The sequence below is a fragment of the Syzygium oleosum genome, unplaced genomic scaffold (assembly GCF_021117445.2).
Source record: "Syzygium oleosum isolate NSW1041296 unplaced genomic scaffold, Sole_v2.1 Sole_v2.04, whole genome shotgun sequence".
Lineage (NCBI taxonomy): Eukaryota > Viridiplantae > Streptophyta > Magnoliopsida > Myrtales > Myrtaceae > Syzygium > Syzygium oleosum.
Window position 1 is genome coordinate 6,784,811 of NW_026607488.1, and position 19,632 is coordinate 6,804,442.

At 41.2% G+C, this 19,632-nt stretch overlaps 2 protein-coding genes across 2 annotated transcripts; one reads left to right on the plus strand and one right to left on the minus strand.

Moving 5' to 3' along the window:
* Nucleotides 1-8,564: 8,564 nt before the first annotated feature.
* Nucleotides 8,565-10,081, plus strand: LOC115674312 (uncharacterized). The gene has a single exon (XM_056310843.1). The coding sequence runs from the start codon at nucleotides 8,724-8,726 to the stop codon at nucleotides 9,873-9,875; it is 1,152 nt and encodes a 383-aa protein (XP_056166818.1). The 5' UTR covers nucleotides 8,565-8,723; the 3' UTR covers nucleotides 9,876-10,081.
* A 4,130-nt stretch (nucleotides 10,082-14,211) lies between these two features.
* LOC115674309 (deSI-like protein At4g17486) lies at nucleotides 14,212-17,603 on the minus strand. Its single transcript, XM_030596668.2, has 3 exons — nucleotides 17,166-17,603; nucleotides 15,936-16,223; nucleotides 14,212-14,788 (listed from the first exon to the last, which is right to left on the minus strand). Exons 1-3 carry the CDS (start codon nucleotides 17,302-17,304, stop codon nucleotides 14,514-14,516), a joined length of 702 nt encoding a protein of 233 aa, XP_030452528.1. The 5' UTR covers nucleotides 17,305-17,603; the 3' UTR covers nucleotides 14,212-14,513.
* Nucleotides 17,604-19,632: the final 2,029 nt, after the last annotated feature.

Here is a 19,632-nt window from a genome sequence, read left to right on the forward strand (position 1 = left end):
AGAGCTAATTGCGACAAGATTTAGTGAAAGAAGATCGACTAACGCTTCTCAAGGACAGGCGATATTTGGCTCTGCGATTTCTCTCAATATGAAGAAAGTACCAAGAACGCGAAGAGGATGAAGGTGAATTTCTGTGAAAGAGAGGCTAGGCAATAAAATATGCAAACCACTATAGTCAAAAAACTCCACTGATCACCCAGCTGCTAGTCGGAGCATTGGGTTTGAAAAGAACAATAAAATATGCAAGCCATCGAATGTTAAAAAATTGCGCGCTATATTGTTTCCCTAAAAAAGCGAAAGTCTTTAGAAAGGATGGAATTGATGAAATTTAAGGAAAAATGAATTCTTGACTGATTTTGGATAGGAACGTAAGGGTGCGAATGATAATCATTCCGTTTCAAAAATTAATTTCTGACCAGAAATAGATTTTTCTATTTTTATTCCCTGGACGAGTTTTTGAGCAAAAATGAGCATTTGATAACAATATAAAATTTCTGTTTCTAAAATATAAATTCGTTTGATAACGACACAAAATTTATCTCTTCCAGGCGGCTGACGGAGGACGGCGGGTGGCGGCGAGGGGTAAAGGACGGTGGCTGGCGGCAACGGGAGGTGGTCAGCAACGGAGGACGGCGGGAGGTGTCTGGCGGCGGAGGACGATGGGAGGCGGCTGGCCCCGAGTGGCGGCCGACGTCGAGCAGTGGAGCACAGCGGCCGGCGGCAAGTGGCGGGTGGCCGCCGGCATCCGGCGGTGGAGCATGGCGGCCGGCGGCGTCAAGAGGTAGAGATGGCGGCCGGCGGCGGAGGATGGCATTCATTTTTTTTTCTCTCTTTTTATCAGGGAACTTAATTTGGCAATCGAAATTTTAAAAAAATGAGTTTTCATTTTCTCTTTTTTTTTTCTCCCTCATATATTTTGGGTTTTTTGTGGGCGAGGGGAATTGAGCCCGGATCCACTAAATAAAGGCCTTTTTGGGCTCATTTCTTGGACTATGAACTGGAGAAGGGGGAATTGTATCTTCATGGTTCATTTTATTTCGATTGCCATTGGATTGGGCCTACAAACCAGCCCATTGGATTACAACCAAATCGAAAAACGAAGTCTATGATAACTAGGAGTAAGCAAAAATATGGTTCGAACCATTAGACCAAACCAAATCAAACAGTTTTAGGCGGTTTGGTTCAGTTTAGGAGTAATTTTTCGAAAAAACAATTTTTTCGCAAGCCAAATCAACCCATACCGTATAACTTATCAATTTTTTAGTTATTTTTACAATTTATACTTGAAATAGCCTATTAAAATAGGTCTGATCTTCATTTAGTGTGAATCTATGAATTGCTGCGAGTGTAGACTTTGCCTTCTTTCATGAAACCAATGCTCTTTTAAGCTAGCTTAGCATATTTAATCTCATAAAAGTACAAAAAATGAAAGATGAAAAAACGGTTAAATTGATTTGACTTAGAACCGAACCAAATCACAAAGCCGGTTGGGTTTGCTTTGGCTTTGTTTCACTATCCTTCAAACCACGTTCATCGGTTTGATTTGATTTGACATCCAAACCACATCAAATTGTACCGTGCTCACCCTTAATCATATCTTACTTACAAAGTTTCATATAGAAATCTCTTATATTGCCTCCTAACTTTGATATTCCATCACGCCTCCTAATATAATGTTGTTTAGCTGGCACTTGTGACCACCTATAACGTATTATTGTTTGGGTAGACTTGCTCATTCTTTACCATAGTCCCCTTGGCTTCTAGGTGCACCTTGCATTATAAGCATAAGAGACATCTATAAGTCGAAGACAAGCAAGAGATCATAGCTACCTATCACCGCATCCACCCTTTTGTCTTGTCAATTTTATTGCATAATATTTTGTCCATGTTTTGAGGTCAATAATGGGTCTTGGCCGTCAAAGTAGTATAGCAAATCAAACTGCCTTGCATTCCATGAATAGTCAACAGTCAACGCACATTATCGCACCCATGACTCAAGGAGCCACTTGACTGGAGCATACGATGTATGCATATATAGCACTTAATCTCCTATTTTTCTATATGTTTTTGCAATTTAGTATTTGCTGTATTTGTTTCGAAAATTATAACATCGACAAGGAAAGTTGGTAATCCTAAATTATTATATATATCAAGAAAATCACTATTGGATAGATAAAGTTACTATCACTGAATACTATCTCGTGTTTTGTGCTTCTTTATAAGGCCATCGTGTCCTAATTAATGAACACTATGTACCTAATCCTCCCCAAAATTGATTTTTTGGATTACAGAAAGATAAAGTAAAGATCTTCGGGTCCCAAAAAAACTAACTAATGTTGACATATCTATATATAATTTCTAAATCAATAGATCCTAGCTGCCTAAGCTGGACGAAATTAGCAGCAATTTAAGCACTCGAATCTTCCTCGATTGGACTGAACGTACCAAACCCGATCTTTTGGCTTAGCCAAGGAGGGTTTAGGAAATAATCCAGATAATACAACAAAGGTATAATTAGGTGGAGAAATGTGTGGAACTACTAGGAACTTTTGCACATGGTGGGGTTCATTCAATCCGGTGCACAAATTAATCACATTAAAGCATTCAATTTTCAGCTATTATCAAATAAAATTCTCTAGTTTTCGTTTTCGACGTATAACATCATCAACACTCGAATGGAGTGTCGAGTTGTTAAAAACATGTCCCAAGTTCATATTAGTCATGCGCAATATGATCGACAGAGTCAAGAAACATATACCACACGCACGTTGTTGACGCGTTTCCTAATCGAATGCTCCGAGTTTTTGCGACCATAGGAGAAAATCAACCGTGAAAGAAAATTCGAAGGAGTCTCCAAAGAAATTCAATCGTGGTGTCCAAGGTGCGCTTTCGAGGGTTTTGAAAGGTCTGGAATTGAGTACGGTCGGGGGGGACTTGGCCTGCGACTTCATAATAATAGAAGAAGGTTGACCTGCTTTTTGCCTTGCTTGGTTGGAAGAGTTTACTTTGACTCACGACTCGGACCAAAATGGGGACTTGGATAGCTCGGTCAAGACGTGTAAATCATGCAATTCACACAAAATAGAACTTGATAATAATTTAGTTACTTTGGACTATAATTTCATTGTGGATTCGTAGGAGAATGAGGGAGAGATATAACATAAAGTAATGAGGGTTTTCTATTGATAGAACGATATAACTAGGCGGAAGAGTAGTGTTATCAGCAATGCCTCCATCTCACAAAGCTAATACGAAGGAAGATACGTGTTCGAAAACTCTAATCGCGAACATTCACGGCGAGAAATTTCTAAGATATTAGTAAGTTGGAAAGGACAACTAGAATCGTTTTGCTCTTGGAAACGTGCATGAACTTACGTTTGAATTTTCCTAACCAGGCTTTGGGGGTCAGATCAAGGAAAAGTAACTCAGCTCGAATTTTCTAATTCAACGCACGCGTTATACATCTTTTCTGAGAGTACATAGATCGACTTATGTTCTTTGGAGTACGTGTGATGTCCCAATAGGATTGATGAGGGCGAAGTTCCCGAACGAGTACTGCGGGCGAGGTTTGCAGTATGTTATATATCCGCCCACTCAAAGCACCCGAGGTCTTAGTCAATATCGACTCATAGAGCCCAACAACACAATGGTTGGATAGGCAATTCAATTCATTCTCACTTCTCTTATCATCCTATAAAATTGTCAAGAGTTACACCATCTCGGAACCCTTTGGCCACAGAGATTATTTAATGACCTAATAAGACGGGGTTGCTGGAGTACATCCATCTTGCAACATAATTTCGAAACTATAGCATCTGGATGTTTGAGACATAGGAAAATATCAAATGAAATTGTCAATATGTGCCTGCTAGGGAGGTCTCTCCATGAATTTAATTTATATATATCACATATGGGACAATAGGACCGGTATGGAAAGGCTCGTCTCACGGCACAAACTTAGCAGTCGGACTGATTAAAAAAATTAGATTGCCGTAGGTCCAAGGTTCTCTTTTGTTCTTATATATTGACAATTCAAGGGTCTAGGTGTAAGCATAGCCAAAAGGTCTTGACTTTCTTAGCCTTTCTTAAAGTTCAACTACGCGTTTTTGAAGCTTCTAAGCTCACATCAAACCTCAAACACACTTTCAAAAATGGGGTAACGGGCACAACGCACACTCACACTAGAATGTCAATGATCTAATAATATATTAATTGGCAGCTTCATGATTAAATCTGTTGTCATATATATGAAAATTGGATGATTTCGTTTGGTGGTATTTGCTGGCAAGAAGTGAGAGGTCACAGGCCAAGCAAGTCTTAGTTTGTGCGTGAAGCTGAAGTTATTAGGGCATCAATGCACATGGTGGGCCTCTTTGTGATTTATGAGATAGCAAGCTTTTGGCTTTTTAAAAAGAGGTTTAAGACAAGATGGAAGCTGGCAATTTCCCCTTTTTATAAGTTCACATTGGGTTCAATGACGCGAATTGAATTGAAAAATTCGCGCAAATCATTGGATGAGCTATCAACGATGGTACTTAGGTACATGGAAAGATTTAGTTGAGCTAGATTGTCATCTGATTAAGTGTAACCATAATAGACTCAACCAATCATTATGTGATTGGCAAGGTATACTTAGACCCATATAATGAAACCCTAGAAAGGATGACTTGTGCCTTAACATTGTCCACCCTTAAGTGGAATCGAATCGAACAAAACTTATTTAAGAATTGTGGACTTTTCATATGGTATAATGTTGTAAGCTTTCGAAATTCAAGTGGGTATTATTAACATGTGCTTTCGGAACTATGGTTGAGTAGTCAAGTACCGAGACTAGAAAGGTTACAATGTTCAAAGAGCTGACTTTTCTTTTTCCGGTAGAAATTAGCATTTCACTAAACGAAAATAAAAGAGATTACATAAAGCAAACAGGGGGTGTATCACCCCGGAGAATCATTGCCCAAAGTAGCGCCCACAGAATTACTAATGTCTAAAGGTTCATTGTCTTTAACCAAAAGACCCCTTACACAATTAGTGGGGGAATAGAAAAGAAAATGAAATCTTCATGCACTTCCTTTCCCACCCTAGTATGAGCATCTGCGCAGCTATTACACTCCCGATTTGCCGGAGAGCGAATTCCCGTGTATGAGTATAGGTATAGGTAGATTCCGCAGCCCATTTCTGGGTTCGATTTTGCTCGGGGCCACTCTTACAATTCACAAAGACGGTATCCATCTTGTCGCCGATCTATCTAGATACTACTCGGCGAGTACAATGCAGTGAATCGGAGAGGGCAATGGCAGGTGGCCGGTTCGAGGAGCAGAGGTGGGTCCATGAGCTATTTTGTCTCAAACTAATTTTGAACCATCCCCATCAAGGTTATTTTTTGATATTGCGCTAAGAAATGCCGCACTTAACCTGTTTTCAGCTACGATAACAGCACGAGCCATCATTAAGTATACTTAACAAACGTGCTCGCACACATGAGCCCATAGATATTACAAGATATGGGAGTTAGTTCATCAATTTCAGAACCATCACTAAATGCCACAGATTCTAAGGAGGTTTCCCCTCTGAAATTTGCATCAAATCTCTTCTGCAAAAATAGAAAAAAAATTGCTCTGTTAGTCTATCTAGTGACGTGAACAAGTCATTCTCCATGCATTTATTTTCAGCGAAGACTGGTTCCAAGTTTTCCGCATGAAAGTTTCGCAATTATCGTTCGTTTCGGCAAACGAGGTGGAATGCAGTTACAACGACATCGACACTTGTCGGAAGGCAACGGTCGACAACTGCTGTGTGTCATAAATAGGAGCTAGTATGTCGCTAGAAACCACTTATGACGTCATATCAAACAAATGGTTATTTCAATTTTTATTCACCTTGGATGCTAAAAACAAGATTAAATTATTACCCCTGTTGTCACATTGTCTGCCCCATTTATAGTCCCTTGCATTCCCTTCCCCAAGCTTGCCTATAAGCGTGGGAACATCGCCAATTCCCCAAAATGAATCCACGAACCTAAAAAGGATACCCTTTTAATTTTCTCGGAACTTTCACAGTCCCATTTTTTACTAACACGAATATTCTTAATTACGAGTGACAATAACACAAATGGTCCATGAATTTATTATGCTCTCTAAACTTTTAATTTTTTCAATGTATTCACCGAACTTTAACTTAATGATCAATAAGATCCCTGAACTTTTATTTTATTTAATGCAGTCCCTAGATTTTTGGTACGTGTCTAATGTAGTCCATAAACTAGTCCTTCTATTAATTCAAGTTTATGGACTATATTGAACATTTTCTTATACTTCATGGACTAAATTGAACATATGCCAAAAGTTTAGGAATAACATTAAACAAATTAAAAGTTTATGGACCACATTACTTATCAGATTAGAGTTCGGGGACCACATTAAATAAATTAAATATTCAAGTATAATATTGCACATTGGGTCAAAGTTTAGTGACTATTTGTGTCATTTTTCCTTATTATGATTAAGCATTGGTAAGTGTACTAGAAAACTTATACCTATTCTTGTCACGCATGATAAGAAACTTAGACATGCGATATGTAACGAGTATCTTGAGAGTGCCAGATTGGCGCGTTTTTCTTGCGCCGATACCGAACTTAGTTGGCATGCAGAGACAATAATAGACTGATAAAAGGAATGGCTAGGACTTTGGGCTGTAGGTTGTCTAGTTAGCGTGTTGAGAATTTGAGGAAATGGGACATGCCTGTCTGTAAGTGAATCCGAAGGCATATATTTCTCTCGGAATCCTAATCTAAGCTTCGTATTCTTGGTGTCTGCTGAATATTGCTAGGTGAGCTGTGACCGATTGGATGGATTCCAGTTGTTGTTCTCATTGCTTTTGTTCTCCTGTTCCCGCGAATGATGGCCAGTTTACTTGACGTTTTCAATGGAATTTGCTTGATTTGAAACCGTTTTGCTGTCCAACTGGTGTTAGTCCCCACATTCGTGACACACATGCCATGTTTGAACTGAAATTGGACCGTGGTTCCCAACCCAAAAGAGGAGACAGAGAGAGACGTATCCTGGATAAAGTCACCTGCCATGTTTGATGTGAATCCAATAAGGCAAATGCATCCCTAGTTTTATTGATAATTACATGGGCATGAAGTTTGTAGAATTAGGGAGATTAGCTCAAAGACAAAGCCAAACCGCCATCCTTATCCGAAATGATTTCTTTTTCACCAAGAATTTTGGGTATTCACAAATACCTAATTTTAGATGTTTTATGATGCGGAGAATCTGTCAGCTTGCCCTATCCCAGTAAACATAACTATATTTATGAATAGTGTGTATTAAATGAAAAGTAGGACGTATATAGTTTTAGAATTATCCACACACAATCTATCCCTTAATGGATTTCTTATTATCTACAGAACTATGATATGATCTGGTAAGTCGATTACATTTCAATAATAAGTCACCGTGCATCATAACAAGTAAGAAAAATTGTTTCGGAATTATCGAAATTTTGTTGATTTTCATTCTACCTCACTAGTTTTTCCCTTGAACGAATACGGTACGTTCTAGGTAATCACCGAAGTACGGATATCCACGCTAACCAAACGTGCATGACCTGTATACCTAACGAAAGATAATACTCTGTGAATTCCACACAGCTACGTTTTCCGCGTGTAGAAGGTAAAGAAGTTCCCACTGTCTCTCGCAAAGATGATTCTTTCCTTCTCCGCAAACTGAATATTCCTCCAGAAAGGTTGAAAACACCGCAACGAGCACGTCAAACGCAGTCAAAAAGCAAGATTTTTATCATGGGTCGGTACGAAAAGGAACAGGAAAATCGTGCAGAAACTCCAAACTTTTGCAGACACCACCACCACCCTGCCCAATTTACAGATAGAAACCACGAACGATATGCATATGGAGTACAGCCAAGAACCACACATACATTTGCAACTGGTCTGGCTAGAGCCTACTTCCGCAAGTGGCCCTTCTTAGGGGCCTTCAAGCCTGTTGGGTTTTCATCAAGAACATTTTTTTTTCAAGTTTTTTTTCATTTATGAAGTGTTTAAGTCAAGGGAATTCGGTGAGTATGTAATTTGAGAACTTGTACTTTTTTATGTTGAACGTCATAATAATGCGAAACCCAGTTATTTCTAGGTTCGGCTTGGTTCAACAGATAGATGTAGATTTTAACGATCTATCTCTTCGGAGACGTGCGTTTGGTATGCTCGTGTTACCTTCCGTTTGTCGCCGTACCACTTTTGAGTTGTTACCATGGACTTTTTTGTATACATTTTCATGGCAACTACGTTAGTGCTGACTAAGTGACTATCTAGAGAAATTGAAAGGAAATGTCATTTGCAGCCCACAAAAGAAAAATGTAGAAAAGCACAATAAAATACAATGAAAATGAAACGAACGAACCACGCACCCTATTCAAAAAGTCTGCGCTCTCCTTTTCGTATATGCGTGTCTTGGAAAAGTCTCTTCTTCCTTATTTTCTCCAACAATTTTTCTTACTTTTCTCTTTCATATTTTTCTTTCATTTACGTCCCTCTCATTCTGGAATGCCAACCCTTCTTTATTCTTTCTCTCTTACACATTCAAGCTCATCCTTATATATATATAATCTCCACCAAAACCCCTTGGGAAGAATAAGCTCTCCATCTCCATATCAGAAGAAACCGAAACCACCAAAACCCCACAAAGAACATAGCGCACCAAGTTATGTCCACCCACTCCTCACCCTTCCCCTCTTGCTTCCGGCCCCCCTCCGCCGACAACCTCCGCGCCGAGGCGGCGGCGGCGGCGCCCCCGCCGCTCCCCCCGCCGCCCCCGCGGCCGCCGGGGGGGAACGACAACGCGAACCTCACCACCTGCCTCTACCACACCCGCCTCGGCCTCTTCTCCCTGACCTGGTCCAAGACCCTCTTCGGCCGCTCCCTCCACCTCAGCCTCCATTCCCACCACGGCTCCAGTTTCTTGGACTACAATTCGTCGCCTCTCTCGCCTTCGTCCTCGACATTCTCGTTTCAGCTCCATATCAAGCCCTTGGTGTTTTGGAAGAAGCACGGCTCCAGGAAGCTCGATGCCGACAAGACCGGGACGAGCTCGAGCATCCGGATCTTTTGGGACCTCGCGAGGGCCAAGTTCGGGTCCGGGCCAGAGCCCGCATCCGGGTTCTACATCGCGGTGGTCGTCAACGGCGAAATGGCGCTCCTCGTGGGCGACGCGGAGAAGTCGGCTTACAACAAGACTAAGGCCCGGAAGCCCGCGGAGAGAGGCCAAGTCTTGTTCTTGAGGAGAGAGCACTTGTTCGGCCACCGGGTCTACGCGACGAGCGCGAGGTTCGGCGGCAAGAACCGGGCGATCTCGATAGACTGCAACGTGCACGGCGACGGGAAGCTGTACATCAACGTGGATAAAAGAAGGGTTCTGCAAGTAAAGAGGTTGAAGTGGAAATTCAGAGGGAACGAGCGGGTTGAAGTCGATGGGGTCAATTTCCAAGTCTCCTGGGACGTGTACAATTGGCTCTTTGAGGACGCTAGCGATTCTCATGCAGTGTTCATGTTCAGGTTCGAGAAGCAATTCAGCAATAATGAGGAGATAGGAGGAGGTGGCGATGACGGTGTTAATGCGGTGAGCAACCTCTTGCTGTGGTCGCAACCTTCGTGCAGCTTCGGGATGAACGAGATCGAGCTGAGGAAGATGAGAAAGAGCAAGTTGCGGAGCGCGAGGAGCTCCTCCTCCTCCTCGATATCGTCTTCGGCGTCCTCCGGCGGGAGCTCCTCGGTCATGGAGTGGGCGAGCACGGAGGAGAACGAGCTGAGCGGCCCGTTCGTCGGGTTCTCGTTGCTCGTTTACGCTTGGAAGAGATGATGCAGATCCAATTCGATTCCATTCCATTAGCGAGAGCAATTTAATCCCTCTCTTTCGCGTGAATTCGGTAAACATCGAAATTTCTCATGAGCGCAAGCTAAGCTTGCTCTATTTCATTGTGGAACACCAAGTAAGATTTCATTACATATAGGAAGATAGGCATGTAAATTCATAGGTATTCCATTGAAGAACTGAGATTGAAGTCATTTTTTTTTCCCGGGTTCGCACCCGAGAAATTTCTTCGTCCTTCTCCACGACAAATCATACACGGTTCGCGTTATTGTTCACAAAGATAAAGATTTAGGATCGTATCGAGTGTATTATACAATGTATTGTCCACTCTTCAAACGATGCTGGGTCTAGTGAAAACGTGAGTTGTCTCTTCGTTTGATATCGATGTGTGATGAGGAAAAAGGCAGAGATCCTTTTCATTTCTCCGACCAGAATATAGGACACGATGCATGTGATCGTGGGTTCCCTGTTTTTTTGTAGCGTAGCTTTAGGGGTTGGGTTGTCTCGGCTCGGCTGGCATTGATTTGGCGATAGGACAGCAAGCAGACAGCACCTCTTTCCTCCTCTGTCTCTCTTTCCTTCGTCGTCCCAACGTCCGGTCGAGGTCGAAACCGATCTCGACCGTCGAATAGGACGACGGCGTCTCGGGATCCGTGCCAGTTGCGGGTACGTTGAAAAGCTCGGACGGGGCGGTACCTGATCGAAAACGGCATCGGAAGGGGCTCGGAAACCGCGAGAGAGGTGCGTCGGGTTTGGGTAAAAGGGTTTGAAAAGTTGACCGTTTGACCGCGTGGCTCTGTCATTCTTCGGCCTCTCCGAAGACCACCAGACCGGACCAGTCAGTCTCGTGAACCAAAAGCAAAACCAGAAATACATAAATAAATCTGCTTTTTCTTGAGTGAAATCAAAGATTTTTTCTTAGGTTGACGCTTTATTATTTTCTTGGATTGCAAGACATAGGAGATGCTTCATTGTTCCTGCTGCGAGTTGAGGTGAAACCGAGGATCTTTTCCTCGGTTCAATCCATCGAATGAGTGAATAAAAGGGCCATTGGAGTCTCTTTCATTAGGACGTTTAGGTGAATTATGAATGCTTTTGAGAAATTAATGTTGCATAAGCTTTGCACTTCAACAATTCACTCTTTTGTTTCTTCCTTCTTCTTTTTCCCCACTTTTCCTTCTTTAGTTGAGGCAAAAAGTGGCTAAATCCCTCCGAATAGGCGCAGTTGATTGGGGCATCGAGGGATTTCCAGGTCTTGTCGTCTATTCGAATATCACAAATTGCATCCAAATTGTTTTGGATCAAGGCTATTTATAGAGGGCCTATTCGAATATCACAAATTGCGTCCAAATTGTTTTGGGTCAGGGCTATCTACGGAGGCCAAAAGTTTGGATTACCGATTTATAGGGTTTGCATGGTGTTTTATAGATCTTCAAATAATCAATTCTCCTTACTTGTGTCCCTAGTTTATTAAGAAAAACGACTATAGTAACCGCTCCTATCACCACGACAATTGATGAAGTCTATATACTATGATCGACATATGTTGCTCGCACAAATAAGACACAACACTCCCTTTGGTTGTATATAAAAAAAATATTAATATGAATACACGATATAATTTATCTTATATATCTGAATCTTCAACTCGGCTGATTTTTACGAATATACGCAAATTGTTCCGTCCACGTTACACCGGTGCAGGGCTCCACACCTGCAAGCTCTCCTCGACCACGCATCTTGTCAAAGTGCATCCTGCGTCGAGTTCTTCCAGTTCACGACCCACTAATTTCCAACTACCTCGTGAACAAAGTTGGTGTTCCAAAACCTGTCCGAGATGCAAAAAAATATATGATGCAATGTGATTACCAATTAGTGCAAATCATGGGGTTGCTTTGTCCTCTTTCTCTGCATATGATTCTTGCCCCATGATAGGATGTCACGTCAAGGTCACTAAAGAAATCGCATGGTTGTTCACTTTCCCTGGAAGAACTTACGTTAGAAAAGCAAAGCCACTTTGGAAAATCAAGATGTGGGGTGGGGGGAACCTTTCTGTTTTCCTTTCATTGACTCTATGGGGTCTGGTGTTGGTTGGAATCCAACCTGTAATCTAAATCTCTCTAGGGTTTCTCATATCTTATTCCATTGAGCGAATAATTTTTTTTAATTGACCCCAACAACCTAATGTCATAAAATAGTTAAGTTTTGTGCTTCCCCAAGTAAGTTTTAAGTATCCAAAGATGTTACCAACTATGTTTTAATGGTTGGGTTGAAACCAATTTGGAGACATGATTAGAATATCCCATGCCACACAGTCTTGTCCTTTACTCAATTACCTCAACAAACCACTGTCTGAAAGGACCCCGCATGTCCTTAACTATGGGCTGAATTTTAGAACATTTAAGAGTAGTTGGAACTAATTGTATCATTAAAGATCAAGGTCCAACCACAATTCATGGACAAAACAAAATGAAGCCTCAAGCAACATAAGTACCTCCTTCTAGATCTATTGATGCAGTTCTCATTTTCACGAAGAAATTGTCCAATCAGTCATAAGCCTACTGTGCGGTTGTCATTTCAGTCATAAACATTTTAATTTTGCCAATTTAGTCCTAAACTTTTGTGCAAAATTCAAATTTAGTCACTTCGGTCGATTTTCGTCGGAAATCGCTGATATAACGGTGTGCCACGCAGGATGGTTGTCAATGATTGGACCGTCACGCCAGCGATTTCCAGTGAAAATTGACTGGAATGACTACATTTGAATTTTGCGTAAATACTTACGATCAAATCGGCAAAACTAAAAAGTTTATATTAAATTAATATTGAGTATATTAGGTTTAGGACTGGTTGAGTAATTTTCTCGGAACTTTTGAGTTGTTGAAACTAATTTTATCATTAAAAATCAAGGTCCAACCACAACTCATTGACAAAACAAAATGAAGCCACCAGCAACATGAGTACCTCCTCGTAGATCCTGCTGATGCACTCCTCATTTTCCATGAAGCAGCCGTTCACATGGTTGAAAAGTCAAGGACTATGTGCTCTGCAAAGTCTGTGTGTACAGATTGAATCAGTCAAAATAAGACGACTTTTGCTCGCTCGAACATTTCCAAGGTGTCAAATTTCCAGGATCTTACTGCCGAGCTTCTTCAACAATTTGAACTAATGGCCAGAACCCTTTTGTTCAATCACATTGTGATTGTGACTTGTAAGTTTCCGGTGATCTTCTGGGTACTGCGCTTTCCAGGATTTGAAAGGGTGAAAAGTATGACCAGAATGATGGTCGTCGGTTTAGATTCTTGCCTCTCTGACCATGAGTTCATCGTCGAGCCAGCCACAAAAAAAATCAAGTTTGGCGGCCATAGATTCGCAGCAGAAAACATTCAGTAATCAAAGAACTGCGTCGTGGCCTTACTGAATTCATAATCGACGTTAACTCGTGCGAATGCTAAGTACTGAGTAATCCTAGAGATATTAAAGTTCGTTACAAGTACTCATTTGTCAGAACGCGGCGACATCAGGCTAGATATCAAGCCAAATGACCACCTTTGTACGCACGAACATATGGTACATGAATAACCCACCTGAATTTTCATCTCTGCTCTGCAAACAAGCATCAAACTTAGCATATCTTGTGCTCGGGATATATATTATCTTGATTTTTGTGATCTGTACTTTTCAATTTTCATATTGCTAGGCATCATAAAGAGGGGTGTAATTGCTAAATTTAGGGGACAAAGTCAATGCACGGTACGAAAAGATGAGCTAACATATAAACTTCTGATTAAAGTTTTGTGCCCGACATAAAGAATAAAGTTCAGGAATATCATGAGCTTTCATTACAATCAGGTTCTCTGTCTGAATACTTCCAAAACGGTGATATGAGCAAGTCTCCAACCACCATTATTAGGGCCAATAAGCAACTCCACGAGCAGAAACACAACCTAAAGAAAGAGATTCAACTGAACAAAATAAAAACATAAAAACTAAAAGAGCTCCTATTGACAGCCAATCTGATGACAAGTATCCAGTGCTTGATGTGAAAGCTTTTGGATTGCTAAACTAGACTTTAGAGGGGAATGGATTCGCCAGAAGAATGAGGCACATCAATTAGTGTTATATAGCGGTCTCATTCTTTCATATTCATTATCTCACAGTACATCAACTTTTAGCCTGGACAATGGAAGTGCTTGAGAACATTTGGGCCCTCTAATCATCTTATGAATGTCTCCGACTGCATACCTCAATTACTCTGAATGCCACATTCTGCTGATCCTCAGAACCCATCATGTTCACGACAAAACATCCAAGCCGAGATTCATAGGAGCAAAGTTTCGCATAATGATTAATGTACAGGAAAAGGAAAAGGAAGAACATCATTCCTCACCGACGAAACATTCGATCACTTGTCAATCAAATGAGCTGATAAAAGGAAAACATTTTACACTGGAAAATATGCCTTAGCCGTCATAGAACCGGCTTGTCCACAACCCTAAAGCACGAATCAGCAGGTACAACAGGATAAAGGGAGACAGGGAAGAACTTCATTAGAAATTTTTTTGCGATCTTCCCTTTTCCCTTTTGCGATGATGATTCTAAGGCCCTAGATTATGAACGCTTCTCTTATTGAAGATTTAATGTTAGATTTGCAGGCGAAGAAGTAGAATGGATCAAAGAAGAATTTGGAGGAAGACAGTGTCTCTGCCTACTGTTTTTGCTTGCAGAACGCAGATGGCGAGATGATGGCATATCAGTTGAACGATTCGAAGACGGGAACCTGCTCGATTGGCTTCTCAGTTTCTTCTTCTCTCCTTCAAGGATCACTTGGTCCTCCGATCTGACTTGCCGAACCTTTGTCTCGTTTAATCCAGCAGGAAGCACGCAATTGCAGAAGAAACCTAATCGTTCAAATAAACCAAAGCACAGTTATGTTTTTGATTGTGTCATACTACGGTAAAATCAAGCAAAGATAAAGACATCTCGATCCCTATTCAATGAGATCAGACAAAATTTTTCCAATATCCTCTATCTCTATCCCTGTCTAAACAAAACATGGTCTCAGAACATACATGGAGTCACTTGGCATCCATCAGCCATGACAACATGGCATAGAGATCAGCCTCATTGGTTCAACACCATGCAAATCAGATACTTAGACAATGCATTTGACATGACAAAGAAAACAAGAAACATCTTGTCTCTTGAAATCGTATTGGCTGATGTGTAGAAGGAGTTCCAAGATGGGGATCCTCAACATGTTCGGATCCCTTAGTCAGTAAACGGAGACAGCATCATTTCTATTGGTATTTCAGTGTCAAAGATGAAGCATTTACCAGGAGCACTTTCAGATAATCTGTTCACCCGCAATATTTCATATTCTCTCTCCATTTAGCTATAAAATAAAGAACCAAATATAGCTTGATTGTGCATGGTAGATGTGGTAATTAAGATAATTCATACATCAAAGATGGGAATTCCATAGGCTAAGTCAGGCACTCCATAACAGTCACCATGCAAAGGAAGCATGTGACAAAGATGGCGAAGTTACTGAATGGTAAAGACTCGACTAAAAGAGGGTATACTAGCTAAGTGACAGCAAGGCTGTACTTCCTAGTTTTCAACAAGAAGTTAATGATACTCATTCCGATGCCTTTAAGGCCGATGATTTGAATGAAAAGTTGTGAAATCGGCAAAATAAAGCTTAGGCAGCTAGTGGATCTGTAAATACAGTAATTGCTATGGATATCCTATTGTCCCATATATCGACAAGTAAACTCGTGGCACTTCAGAAATCAGGGGAATATGAAAAAAGTGTTAGGGATTGGATGCTTGCAAGGTTGCCAGTTCCATATGGTGGCAAAAGGATTTCAGTAAACTGCATTGCAGTCTAAGATCTCAGTACCATATGTTTTCCAATGTGTAAGTAAGTGAGTTATAAGATATCACGAGTAAAATATTATCATTTTATAGTGGATACAAGGGAACTAGAACTATGGCTGGCAGGACAGACAATGAAATGACATTAATAGCCGTATCATATCTTACCAAGTCGAGCCAATCGATTGACCCAACGAGGGATCGGTTTCCCTGTCAATCTAATGCACACGTCGTTGCAGAAGTGATTGCAATTCTTCGTAATGAGATGGTACGTGTTTCCAGAGTACTCTTCAGCTAGTTTCTCCATAAATGAGCGGACTTCTCTCGGGCCTAAGTCTGTTCTTCCAATCAAAATTGATTTTCTGAAGGTGAAACCAGGACAGCGCTTTGGTTCAACTTCAAAAATCCCTGTTGTTGCATGTTCATGTGCTCCAAAACCATATTCAACGCCGTGTACTGCAAATGGAACACAACAGACGAGAATTCTTTACTGTAAACAGTGGAACTTCATAGACATTCAAGTACACTTAAACACAGAAAGTTAGAAGCAGTATACTATGCAATCCTCCATGAAGAAAGGAAAAGAAAATTGAAATAAGCTAATCAGAGTATTGATTGACTCTAACTTCAAACAGTACGAACCAATTTCTCCCTCTCAACTAATCCAACCTAACGAAGCTTGACATTGTACTAGTCCTTAAACTCTCCAGTCAAGAGTATCAGAAAGTCCGAGAAACCAAAGACCAAGTCTGCTAAATTAGGTCAGGGTCAATGGTAACAGCAGCAACTGCTTCAGTAAATTCAACCACTTCACACTGCGTTTCCTTCCAGTTTCCAGGGTAACCGAGCAGAGCAATTTCAGGTCCTCGTCTTCAACTTCTGTCATCGGTCAATCACAATGCAACTCCAGCCCACGATTCAACAAGGTATGCAAATGCAAGTCCAGTCTACGATTCAACAGGGAATGCGAAAATGTACTAACAAAATACAACGATACACATCTGAACATAACGCAACTCCAGCCTATGATTCAACAGGGTATGCAAAAATGCACTAATAAAAAATCATCGTAAGTAAACATGTCTTCAATTACACTTAGCTAGCTGCTCAAAAAGAAGACGAACAATTTCGCCAATCTCTAGCTACCACGATTTGCCTTCGCCTCTCCCACCACGCCTCAGATCATGAAAAGCACCGACAAGAACCAGTCGCTGCTAAAGCCAAAGCATTTCTTCTTTTTTTCAGCTAACACGAATCTGCCAAAACTCAATACCCCACAAATTTCCCGCAAGAACCCAATTTCACCCTTCAAGCTCACTTTCCCGTCGATATCCCCAACCAACCAAACACCCAACACAGAACGAGAACCGAATCCCAAACAAAGCTCAAACCTTTTACCTTGCACACCGGAGTGATACACCCCAAGCCCAAGCCAGTAGGCATACCCGTTCATCGGGGTCAAATCGTACACGTTCAAGTAAACCGGGACCGACCCGCTCTTCTTCTTCCGGGTCACCGTCACCATCTTACACAGCATGGCTGCAAAACCTCCCCCAGAGACGACCCACCAGGCACAGCAAACAAGCGACTGACAGGGAGAAGCGAAGGGGGCCAAAGGAGTGTGATGGCAAGAAAGGTGGGATCCAAAGGAGTGATTGCGCGTGGAGGTGGGGCGGGCGGAAAGCTTTTATTATATTGCGGGGACAGTAACGACGGCAATGATGACCGGGATCGGGGAGCGGCGGAGAGAAGAATTCGATGGCGGGTGTGCCGAGACAAGGAGAGAGACGGGTAAAGTTTCGATTTTTATTGGGGGGAGGGACAACCTTCCGGGGGAGGTGGGGCGTTTATAGTTTCCATCGGCGGCCGAAAGCGGTCTGCCATGGGATTCACCTCGTCCTCGGGCATCTTCCTTCCCCACTTACCTTTTTCTTTTTTTTTTATCATGATAACGACGCAAACAGTCCTCGATTTTGACCCGGCGTGCAATTTGATCATTGAACTTTTAATTTATTTAATATGATTTTTGAACTTTAGTTCAATATTCAAACATTTTCATATAGTTCAGGGATTGAATTGAACATGTACCAACAGTTCAGGGATGACATTGAACAGGTTAAAAGTTCATGGATCACATTGAACAATGGACCAAAGTTCAGGGACCACATTGAATAAATTAAAAGTTCAGGGATCAAATTATATATTGAGCCAAAATTTAGAGACTGTTTGTGTCATTTTCTCTTTTTTACCCTTTTGGAGGAATATGAGTTCATCTTTGCCGGAGAGTTTTTGCCATTCTTGGTTGCGACCGCGGTTAAATTAGGGAGGAAATTCCAAAGTGAGTTATGGTTTTCTGCTCTTCTTTTTTTTTTTTTTTTTTCTGTTGCGGGTGGACAATATATAGGTGTGTGCTAAAAAAGGCTAGGAGATTTTCCGGTTCGAGTTTGAGGGTTTTTTTTTTCTTTCGAAAAAATAAATTCGAAGGGGTTTAGGCGTCGGGTATGTACGTCGATAGGGAAAAAGAGGATATTCCGTTGTTGTTGCGAGACGAGACAACTTCCTGGAATCTCCCTTAGTCAGCGGTAGTCATGCATTAGCATAGGAACTCCGACATCTATTGTTAAGTCGCCTTTTGTGCGTAAGAGAATATTCGGCCGTTACCATTCACTTTAATAGGAGATATAAGCTTTTTATATGATTCTTTGCTTTTATGAAAATTTGACAATCTGTAGCAGAGATGCTAACAACGGTCAAATTAATTATAGCAGAGATGCTAACAAACGGTCATAACACGTTATGAAAATTGGACAATCGAATGAGCGAGCGGCCTATCAATTTTCTCCCATGGTTCTAATATCAATTACATTGCTTAAATACAAACGACACGTTATAACTCGTCTCGACCATTTTACTTTTCTTAGAAAAAGAAGAAGAGTAATTTCACCAAGCAGCCGGTTGACTCGGGTTACTTGCAAATGATAAATATAAAAAAGTCAAACATCAAATAAGGGGGCGGAGCATCGGTGACCGGATAAGGTTACAATCTTTGAGTTAGGTAACGAGAGGGACTTATGTATATTGTACGGAACATATTGGATTGGACTGACCTTTCTGCTAATGAATAGTTACTAATTCTTTAATTAAGCAAAGCCCGTTGACTTATGCAATGACTTGGGGAGTGCATTTAGGGTTGACCGGCTTCTCCACCCCAAGATCTGCGCCAATGCAGCAATGCACTACGAAAGTGGGAGTCCTACTCCCACTCCCAAATTCCCAGTGACAACCCACTTTCACTCCCATTTAACTTTTCATGATCGTTTTAATGCTCATACCACCCCTGAAAAAAACACCATTAAAGTAGTGATGCGTACGTGTGTTAGGAGAAAATTGTCCAAAAAGTCGTAAACCTAGTGTACGGCGGCCTATTCAGTTATAAAACTTTTTGATTTGGCCAATTCAGTTATGAACTTTTTGACGATTTTCCAATGTAATCTTTTCGGCCAATTCGGTTAGCGTCGATCGTCCTACGTAACCTGATCAGTGAACGATCAGTGCCGGCGTGGATGATTTTTGTAATTTTTTCATATAAGTTTTCCGAATCTTTTCTTTTTCTTTCCTTTTCTTTCCTTTTTATTTTATTTTTATTTTTTTCCTCTGCCTGTCGTTGAGCTTTTCCTTGCCTGTGGTTCGCAACCTCCACTGGCCATGGCTAAAGCCCCGCCAATCGGCAAAGGGAAATAGGAAGAAAAAGGAAAAAGGAACGAAAAGTAAAGGAAAAATAGAAATTTTATTTTATTTTTTCCAAAAATCATTCACGTCAGCACCGTCGTACCATGTAATACGGATGGCGACCGCATCATCAATT

Excerpts from the sequence above, each read along its gene's own strand:
- LOC115674312 (XM_056310843.1), top strand. The coding sequence starts at position 8,724 with ATGTCCACCCACTCCTCACCCTTCCCCTCTTGCTTCCGGCCCCCCTCC.
- LOC115674309 (XM_030596668.2), bottom strand. The coding sequence starts at position 17,304 with ATGCTGTGTAAGATGGTGACGGTGACCCGGAAGAAGAAGAGCGGGTCG. Across the intron at positions 16,224-17,165 it reads GTATCACTCCGGTGTGCAAG|TACACGGCGTTGAATATGGT; the intron begins GTAAAAGGTTTG and ends TTCCATTTGCAG. Across the intron at positions 14,789-15,935 it reads CAATCGATTGGCTCGACTTG|GTTTCTTCTGCAATTGCGTG; the intron begins GTAAGATATGAT and ends TTGAACGATTAG.